The sequence below is a fragment of the Dendroctonus ponderosae genome, unplaced genomic scaffold (genome assembly GCF_020466585.1).
Source record: "Dendroctonus ponderosae isolate FM_Combo_2020 unplaced genomic scaffold, Dpon_F_20191213v2 Dpon_F_20191213_1, whole genome shotgun sequence".
Classification (NCBI taxonomy): domain Eukaryota; kingdom Metazoa; phylum Arthropoda; class Insecta; order Coleoptera; family Curculionidae; genus Dendroctonus; species Dendroctonus ponderosae.
Genome location: NW_026017110.1, coordinates 42,601,846 through 42,612,396, shown reverse-complemented (window position 1 = coordinate 42,612,396; position 10,551 = coordinate 42,601,846). Strand labels below are relative to the sequence as shown.

Genomic DNA, 10,551 nt, shown 5'->3' with positions numbered 1-10,551 from the left:
ATCTCGAAGTGACGACTATAAAACGCATTTTTCATTATGACAGTCACTTGAGTGTTCAGTGTCACTTGAGAGGCGTCTATAAATACGGCCATTAACCATCACTCAAATTTGAAGTATGTACAAAAGGGAACACTTGAGGGCGATGTCAGCGACCTCTAAAGAACTTGCTTTGAACTTTAGGAGCGGGTTTATAACTGTCACTCTGTTTATAAACGACTATAAAGTCGTTCCTTTCCTCACACAAGAGAATCTCTCTTTCCTTGTCTAAGTTGTTTTTTGTACGACCTGTTAGACGTCTTTTGCCACCCTATCCGCTCCTGATTAACTTAAGCCAAGATCACCAGTTTCACCGGATACGCTCTACTTTAAATTGTCAAACGGATATTCATTTTCCAGAGCATGCACTTAGCATGTGGTTCTGCGCTTGAAATGTAGTTTTCAATTTTTTTTTGTTAAATATAAAGAAAGATATCCAGGGGTTTTGTGTTGGTTTTGCGGTCGCAAGTAAGTATTTTCAGGTTAATGTGGTTTTGAGGTTAAAATCTGCGACTGAAAGGAAAAATGTCGATCCTGAATGTGTAGGTTTTCACTGGAAGTAGATGCTGGCAATTCAACGTTGAAATTTCGTGGAAAACTCAATAATTCAAGTTTAAAGATAAACTGTAATGTCAAAATATTAATGTAACTTTCACACTTGTCTAGATTGAAGTAGCAGCTTTGAGGTTAAGTCGATTTTTTCGAAGATTTGAGAATTTGCATCGTACGCCACTGGTTTTTGACTGTTTCCTAAGAAGAGTTTCTTTATGAACATACAAGGCGTCGATAGTTTAGATAGACCTAGTCTTTTGAACCGTTTGATAGTTTTAAGAGACATTTGAGCTTGGGTCTGCCCCGTTAAAAATGTGCTCACCTTATAAATTATACAGGGTGTCTCAGCAATAAGCACCGTAAATTCAGGGGTAAATAGATCTTGCCCATACATAAAAAAAATTGAAATAAACATGGTTTCATTAAAATTTTTATGAATTTTTGGCTTAGCTTTAAGGCTGTAACCGGTGCTTACTTTCAATTATAAAATTTTTTTTGAATTTTTACCAGCGGCAAGTATTAAAGCAAATCAAACAAATAATTTAAGGAACGTATTTCTGAGACCCTCTGTATTGTTAATAAACACTTTGCTAAGTGGTAGTTTTTAAAGGAATGGGGTTTTCGACTTATTTCCACTCATTGAAACTCACTAATTTCCATAAAATAACAAAGGACGCAAACCGTTGTCCCGATGATGTTGGGAGATTTCGCGCATTTGCCACGTCTCCAATTTATTTCTCACACACATTTTGTGGGCATTCGGGATTAGTTTCGATTAATTTCTTTACTTTTCCATAATTTTTGTCTGATCGGTTAAGCATATTTTTTTTTCAATAATATCTTAATGCGCTATCCTCATAAAAAATTTGAGTTCTCCTTCGGAAATTTGCTACTTTTGTGGATATTTGACAACGTTATATAAAGTTAATGTGAAAGTAGTGAAATTTAATTGCAAAATCCGCATTTTCTCAAAAACGACACCAAGAAAGGTTGTTAATAAAGTAAAGTAAAAGTTTTCCCTAATTTGCGCATATTTTAACCGGTTTTAATAAACTGGTAAAAAATCTAGGGCAAAACGCGAAACCCTCCATAAACTTGAGTTTTTAAATAGAAACTCACCTATATATAGTTCGAGGGACAAACCGGTAACCGTTCAGGTCTCAATTAATCGGAAACGCCGATGAACTGGAAATAATTGATTAACTCGTGCTTCTACTGCATTGGTTTTTCGATCTAAAATTACCGAAAACTGATTGCATTCAGCGAGTGTGCGGGCATAATTAGGAAGAGAAAAATGTGAATTTTTCTTACCAAAAATCCGGCCTATATGCAGTGGAAGATAGCAAGCCATCCTGGCATAAGCAGCTTATTTAAAATAGAGGCGGCTGCTGATGCTTAAGCCATATTGCCTATTGAGCTTGTGTGTATGAACAATTTTCCTCGAAAAATCATCGGAGTTTTAATTACTTTCCAAACTCCTCCTGGTGTCTTTCCAGAGCGAAATTTATGACAAAAGCAACATGGAATTAAGCGAAAATTGTGGATATTACACGCCGCCCCCTTAAGGTTTTGAAGGGTTGAAAGTTTGCAACTGACTTCCTTCTCTGCTGCCTCTTTTAAAATAGTTAACTCCGATTTTTTTGCCCCCCGTGTTTGGAAAGTTGACTGCCAGCTTAATGGAAATACTTGCAAAATGATCATGCCATTGTAAAGTAATTGCTTCGATTTCAGCTGGATATCGTGAAGCAAACGGAAGAAGGCGACGTGACCAACTACCAGGCCAATGGCGAGTTCGATCTGGTGAGCTTTTCTTCGGTCAAACACATCGAGCACTATTCTTGCTGCGTGGAACCCTATCCGGACATCACTTACGTTATCAAGATACGCAGAAGGCCGCTTTTTTACGTATTCAACTTGATCCTTCCATGCATTCTCATCAATGGAATTGGTAACGTTTTTTCAGCAATTTTCTATTTGAACTTCCGTATAAATTCTGGGTCATTGGCAAATGTGGCTAATTGCTTAATGAAGTTTAGTCGAGTTAGTTTACTGAATTAATAAGAATTGATTTTTCAGCCCTTTTAGTGTTTTACGTGCCATCAGAGTCTGGTGAAAAAGTGACATTAGGAATCAGCGCCCTGCTCTCAATGACTGTTTTCCTGATGACCATCAGAGAAACTCTTCCTCCGACGGAGAAAACGCCCTTAATCAGTAAGTAACAATCGAAACCATGTAAGTAAATTCTCAGTCGAATTGCGCCCTTGTTAATGGTATTGGGTGTGTTTGAGTTGCCCTGTCGGGGACTGGACTACTACCGAACAAATAATTGCTTTGGTCAAAGTCTCGCCTTAGCTCATTTCCATAACAAGGTAGCATCGAGAATTTAGCTGGTTAATCTAAGTTTTTACTTAAATTTTAATTATTTTTATTTCTACAAGTTGGAGCCGGAAGAAATTGGAAATTTTCACAGTTCTTAGCAGACACTTGGATCTGGAAAACTGGAAAGTTTGATTCAAATTGCAATAAATCCTGACTTTTCCGACTGCTAATCTGGAGCCGATAGCAATTTGCACAGTCCATAGAAGAGTCTTGCAGCTAGAAAGGCTGAAAATTTCATTCCAATCATATCGAATTTTGGTTTTTGCCGTCTTAGTAAATTTCAGTTAAAAAATGGGCGCATTTGTACAAGTGAAATCTATGCTATTCTATTTAAAAATTCGAAAATGCTAAGTTGAAGCAGGTAGCAATTTGATATTTGTACAGGCCATAGAAGACTCTTATGGGTCGAAATACGGAAAATAAAAAGAAAATGATTTTAAATTTTAATTTTTGCCACCCTGGAAATTTTGTGCCAAAAATGTGCGTTAATATCTGAAAAATTCGTAATAGCTAATCTAGAGCCGGTAGCAATTTGCAATTTCCACAGTTCATAGAAAACTCTTGAAGCTGAAGATAACGAAAATTTAATTTCAATTATATTAAACTTTGAGTTTTGCTGGTTTGGTAAACTTTGGTTCAAAATTGGGCGTTTTTGTCCAAATGCACTTTATGCTTGCAAAATTTGAAACTGCTAATCCGGAAGCGATAGCAATTTGAAATTTGCTCAGTTGATCGAAAACTGTTGAAAGTGTAAGTAGGGAAAAGTTCAACCAGATCATATTCAATTTTGAATTTTTCCGCGTTGGTAAATTTGGTCCAACAACAGGCGTTTTTGTCTATATGCACTCTACTTGAAAAATTCGCAAGTGCTAAACTGCTCTGAAATCGGTAGCAACTTGAAATTTACACAGTCCATAGAACCTTCTCGAAGCTGGAAACGCAGAACGTTTCATTCAAATGATATTAAATTTTTATTTTTTTCGTCCTAATAAACTTTGGTCCAATAATCGCCATTCCTGTCTAACTGTATTCTATACTTGAAAAATTTGCAAGTGCTTAGTTGGAGCGGGTAGCAGTTTGATATTTGTACAGGCCATAGAAGACTCTTGAGGCTGGAAATACGGAAAACAAATAAAAAATAATTTTAATTTTCGCCGCCCTGGAAATGTTGGGCTAAAAATGTGCGTTTTTATCTATGATTGAAAAATTCGTAATGGCTAATCTAGAACCGGTAGCAATTTGCAATTTCCACAGTTCATAGAAAACTCTTGAAGCTGAACATAGGGAAAATTCCATTTTAATTATATCAAACCTTGATTTTTGCCGCCTTGGTAAACTTTCGTCCAAAATTGGGCGTTTTTGTCCAAGTGCACTCAATGCTTGCAAAATTGGAAACTGCTAGTCCGGAACAGATAGCAATTTGAAATTTGGTCAGTTGATAGAAAACTGTTGAGAGTGTAAGTAGGGAAAATTTCATTCAAATCATATTCAATTTTGAAAATTTCCGCTTTGCTAAATTTGGTCCAAAAAAGGCGGTTTTGTCTATATGCACTCTATGCTTTAAAAATTCGCAAGTGCTAAGTTGGAGCAGGTAACAATTTGATATTTGTACAGTCCATAGAAGATTCTTAAGACTGGAAATGTGGAAAAATTTATGCAAATGATTTTAAATTTTAATTGTTTCCGTCTTGGTAAATTTTGGACCAAAATTTTGCGTTTTTATCTATGATTGAAAAATTCGTAATTGCTAATCTACAATCGGTAGCAATTTGAAATTTGCACAGTTCATGGAAAATCCTTGCAGCTGGAAATGCGGAAGGAAAATTTAATGCAAATCATATCAAATTTTGAGTGTTTCGGCCTTGGTAAGTTTAGAAAAACATGGACGACAAGACAAAATCTAAGTGCACTCTATTCTTGAAAAATTCGAAACTGTTAATCTGCAGCAACTAGCAATTTCATATTTGTACAGTTCATAGAAGACTCGCTGGAAATAAGAAAAATGTTATTCAATTAATTTTAGACTATACCATTTTGGTATATTTTGGGTGAAAAATGTGAGTTTTTATCAATGGCTGCAAAAATTCGTAATCGCTAATCTACAGCCGGTAGCAATTTGAAATTTGCACAGTCGATGGAAGATCCTTGGAGCTCAAAACGCAGAAAATTTCATTCAAATCATATTTAATTTTGAGTGTTTCCGCCTTGGTAAATTTAGATCCAAACATGGGCGTTTTTGTCTTACTGCACTCTATTCTTGAAAATTTCGAAACTGCTAATCTGGAGCAACTAGCAGTTTTAAATTTTCACAGTCCATAGAAGACTATTCATCTACTGGAAGTATGGAAAATTTTATTTAAATCATATTGAATTTTTATTTTTGCCGCCTTAGAAACTTGTGATCCAAAAACAGATTTTGTCTATATGCACTCTATGCACTCTATGAAAAAAATCCCAAGTGTCAATACGTAGAGCCGGTAGCAATTTGTAATTTGCACAGTTTATGGAAGAGTCTTGAAGCTGAACATCCGGAAAATGGTATTTAGAGTTAGGTATCCTGGTAATCTTGGGTCTAAAAAGTACAATCCAGATTTGAAAAATTCGTAACTTTTAATGTGAGAACGGCAGAAATATGAAATTTCCATCATCTATAGAAGACCCTTGCGTTTGGTGGAAAAGCAGCAAATTTCAATCAAATCGCGCTAAATTCTAATTTTGGTCGACTTGGTAAATTCGGACAAGAAATGGGCATTTTCACCCAAAGGCATGCTGTGCTTAAAAAAATCCGAACTGCTAATCTAGAGCTCTGGATCTCTTTGAAATTTGAATTGTTCACAGTGTATACATAGACAATACTTGAATTTGAAAAATTGGGAGCAATTTACTCGAATGGCATTAAATCCTAATTTTTGCCGAGTTGGTAGATCAAGTAGCAAAAATGATGGTTTTTGCCCGAATCCCCTACGCACATTCCCATTTTTTATTCTGGATCCGCTGGAAATTTGAAGAGGGATCTTATAGTAACAATAACAAAATATATACAAATGTTCTATATTGTATGTCCAACCAGAACATGCAGCTCGGGTGAACCATTAATTAATGGGAAATTCGACACAAATCTGACCGGCGGGGTTTTAAACAATGACAGGGCGCTTTTGTTTCTCTCCATCCATCTTGGAGTTTTAGAAAAGTTTGCCTCAATTGCGGCGCATTTCCAGTTTGGAAACTTGGCTACTTTGGCCCTTCGGGATAAATGAGTGCTGGCAAAAAGCGAGAAACTGGCCACACTTTCTTATAATATCACATATACGAATACTGTCGCAAACGTATCTCACATTGCCTTAAAACACCGTATATCAATCAAACTTCTCGATCAAAAAATTATTCACAGTTCAGGTGGTTGTATGTACATACAGAGTGTTTTTTAGTGCGATGGAGTCCATTATTTCCGATGGTGTTGAACTTTCTAAAAATAGTTTCATATAAAAGTTGTTGACGCACAAGGAATTAAGGACTTGAGAGTGATTCCTGAGATCAATTCCATCACAAGAATGTTGCCTTGATTAGGGATTACTTGTTAAACAACGATTACCCTCTAACTTTCATTAACAAAACCTTGAGTTATAAGTCAGTAGACAGGGAGGTAACAAGTAACACATACATTTACCATAAAATGTGGAAGGTTTGTCACAACAAATAGCAAAAGTTGTACCTTCGGATAATATCAAAATAGCCTTCTCCAGTTCGAACACTGTTGGAAGATTATTTTACACTAAAACTAAGTCTAAAACACCCACTGAATTAAATTCGAATATAATATATCAAATACCTTGCTCAGACTGTGATCAATGCTATATTGGTCAGATAGGCAGATATTTAAAACAGCGAATATCAGAACACAAAAGAGACTCAGCTAAGACCAATATAACCAACCCCACAGCATTGCCAAGGCTAGTAAATCGACTAATTAGTGAATCAATTTTTATAAAAACTAACAAATCTGTCAATTTTACAAGAAACAGAGAATCTGAGTGAATCCTATAATAGCTATAAAGGCTCTAAGCTACAAACCCCTCTGTATTCCATTTTAGAGCCCTGAGGATGACTTGAATAAAGTCGAAACGTTGGCCCATGAAAAAGTAGTGTTTTATTTTGCCACCATCCGTTGACCGAAAATCCTGCTATTGAAAAATTAATTACTGATTAATAATATTATTTTGAACTTCGTTAGCGATTCATTTCAAAAACGTAGATATTAATCGTTGCTTAAATGTTGACGGATACCATTTTGAACATTTATTTTAAAATATCACAGTAGGTATAATGTTACATTTTTATAGACGTATGCAGTTTTATTGCATTTTTGCTATGAAATTCCATGCATTTTAGGAAACGTTGCACTTTTCTATGTCAAGTATCATCAAATTTTGACACTTATTTAATGAATTCCATAGCCACCTTACAAAATGTAACAACTTTTTGAAATTTTTAAATAAAATAATTTATAATTTGAACACGGTTGATTTCATAGTTTAAAGCAATGCAATTTTGTAACTTTGTAAATTGGCTATCTAATGACGTATTAATATACAGGTACTTCCGTTTGAAAAACAAAAGTTATATTGCGTTTAAACGTTTTAGATTGAAGTACACATTGTTAACTCCCTGTACAATATATTAATATTTTGGTTCAATAGAATTCTTAACGGATCTGTGATGATTGGAAAGACGTATTTTTTTGTCTCTCTAACTGCTTTTTTTTGCTTCTACAATGAATTTTTAAATACCATGTTTTTAAGCAAAATTTTACTAACACGATAATCTACCAACGTCGCAAGCAAGAAAAAAATAATTTACGGTGCTTATGCAGCATTTCAAGCTGCATTCCATGAGCGAATAAAAAATGGGTAGTTCTATTTAAAAAAATACACTTTGATCTTGCCTCGCTTTCCTGGACACTCTGTGTCATATGGGATATTTTTAAAATGTGCGCACTTTGTGCGTGAACAACTTTTATATGAAACTGTTGTTAGAAAGTTCAACACCAACGGAAATAATGGACTCTCTCGCACTAAAAAACCACCCTGTATATTGAAATACTAAGAGGGTCTTTTATACATTGAAAGGGAGCTTTTATTACTTTGCGTACATGGCGGAGTTTGAAAGAAGTTGATCTGAATCGCGGGCGAATTTCCAATTCAAAAACGTTCACTGGAACTGAAAGAAAGCGCCAAACCTTTCTCATAAAAGACACAGTCTATTTGAATTAGCGCCATTAAAAAACTGATCTGTTATGTCCGAAATGTTCTCATATTGCCTAAACAACCCCACATTTCAATCAAATTCATTCAATCTAATGCAATAAATCAGCTACTATCCCTGAGGGATGATTTCCAAATATGCCTAAAGGAAAAATGAGATTCCGATCAAAACCGATTTGCATTTGAATATGATTCTTGGCAACCAGCTTACACGTGGGAGGTTGATAATTATCGATTGTCAATGCTAAAGGAATGAATGCCACGTAAACAGTTTTAGCCTTTAATCGATCTCATTTTTACCTTGATTGTCCTCTGTATTTTCCTTGGTTTACTCTGGTAAGCTTAGTTAATAGTAGAGATATCCAAACACGATTTGCATAAGTTTGGGTTGGCCGCAAAAAGACGGAAATGAGTTCGATAAAAACGCGATTTTTCCTCAACAACCCTTCAATGTAATTTTTCAATGTCTTTGCCAGCTCGCAGAGTGACAGACGAAATATTATGTGAAGACCCGTATCAGATTCTGATTTGGGCACAAAACTAAAATCCCCCATAGTTATTCCTCAGTCTTTTACAGGATAAATTTGGGGATTTCTAGTGTGTCGGTGACAATTCCATCAAATAAAATTAGTCCATCAGTCTTAGTTACAATTTGCACTTAATGTATCTATTATTTGCAACTTACTCCAAGAGCACGAACTCGCACAAACCAACAGTCTTTTGCCCTTATCTAGATCATTAGAATACATTCAAAGCTTTAAAGCACAACTATTCGTCTTAATCAAACTTGGAAACTTTCGCTAACAAACCACAGCAACTAAAGTGTGAATTCGCGTGATAATCCAGTTTTAAAAGTGCGACCGGAGGGCAAAAGTTCACGTTTAAAAATTTGTTCGATTCCAGGCATGTACTATGGGGCAAGCATCTGCTTGGTGTCGTTTGCCTCGGGACTATCAGTGGTGACTCTGAACATTTACCATAGAGGAGTGAGGGGCCAATCGGTGCCAAACATAATTCGCAAAATTGTTCTAAAACGGATTGCGCCGCTGATTTTCATCAAATTTGACCATAAGCATCGTGATTCGAAGGCGCAGGTGATGCCATCAAGTTATTTCCGACCTATTCCAGGACGTTGAGAGTTTTTTAGGAGTCAAGCGCGAAAAATTGCCTGGATGGTCAGTGGCCCTGGTCAGAACTGTCTTCGCATGAGGACGGTTGCTGCTTGCAGCAATGTGCTGAAAAATCCACACGGTTTGTGTCGAAACCCAGAAGCGACGATTTAGGTGAGTGTGTTCAGTGAGGTAAGAACTTGCGGACTGGATGACAATATTTTTTTAAAGAATTATTCGAAAAACAAGTGATGAGGGTGCTGAACCGAGTGCATCTGCACATTGAAAGAACAGAGCTGCGGATTTGCGACCAGGAGCGAAAGGAGCTGATTGAGCTGGAGTGGAAGCAGACCTCGATAGTGCTGGACCGGCTGTTGTTGGGGGCGTTTTTCCTCATCACCATCATCACCTCTACAACGATTTTGTGCAGAAGTCCTCAGGATGCAAGTTAAAATCATTCTTTTCCAGTTACGTGCGATTTATCTACTAATTTGCCAATATAGACGACTTTTCTGGTGATATATTTACTTAGTGTTTTCTAGCGAGATAATAAAAAAAGTATTTGGGAACTTCAATTATTTAATTGCATCTGCCCCTAAAATTGAGTTGGGGAAGCATTCGCAACATCTCAGATAGCATTTGATATTCTATGAATATCCCAGAATGTTTAAAAAATATACAGAACATTGCGGGAATATCCTGGGAATATACATGGGTGAACATTCTTAACATGAATGTTCGTGGAATATTCATCAATCTATACATCAATATGTACATATTGTGTATATGTGCAGATGAATATATGAGGTATGTACATATTGTGTATATGTGCATGTGAGTATACCTAATATGTTCAAAAGAAATATTCCGGTAATATACATGAATCCACGGTATATTCCAAATTGGTTGAATATAAATTTTGCGTGCCCGCAGCAGAAAAGTAAGGGCACGTACAAGTAAATGATTTTTTACTTTTACCTTGAGTAAGTCGCCATTACATAATGCTTTTCCTTATTGAGAAGTCACATTTCTCTGCCTAGGTGAATACTAATGATAGAAAAATGCTTAGGTAAATAATGAAAAATGTTTTAGTTTATCATTATTTTATATTTTTCCAGAAATATCTTCAGCGGTATTCAGGTTCCCAAGTGGGGATTCTTAACCACTGAAATTGTGGATTGGATGGCCAGGGGCAGTCTAGATAAAACTGGTAT

At 35.9% G+C, this 10,551-nt stretch overlaps 1 protein-coding gene across 4 annotated transcripts in view; it reads left to right on the top strand.

Moving 5' to 3' along the window:
• Nucleotides 1-9,906, top strand: part of LOC109544343 (neuronal acetylcholine receptor subunit alpha-7) — a 27,665-nt gene extending 17,759 nt beyond the window's left edge. For all 4 annotated transcript variants that reach the window (XM_048660618.1, XM_048660619.1, XM_048660620.1 and 1 more), the window contains 5 exons: nt 2,320-2,536; nt 2,665-2,799; nt 9,132-9,322; nt 9,376-9,511; nt 9,569-9,906. In XM_048660618.1, coding sequence (XP_048516575.1) covers nt 2,320-2,536; nt 2,665-2,799; nt 9,132-9,322; nt 9,376-9,511; nt 9,569-9,789 — 900 coding nt within the window. In that variant the 3' untranslated portion in view covers nt 9,790-9,906. The remainder of the gene's footprint in view (nt 1-2,319; nt 2,537-2,664; nt 2,800-9,131; nt 9,323-9,375; nt 9,512-9,568) is intronic.
• The last annotated feature ends 645 nt before the right edge of the window (nt 9,907-10,551 follow it).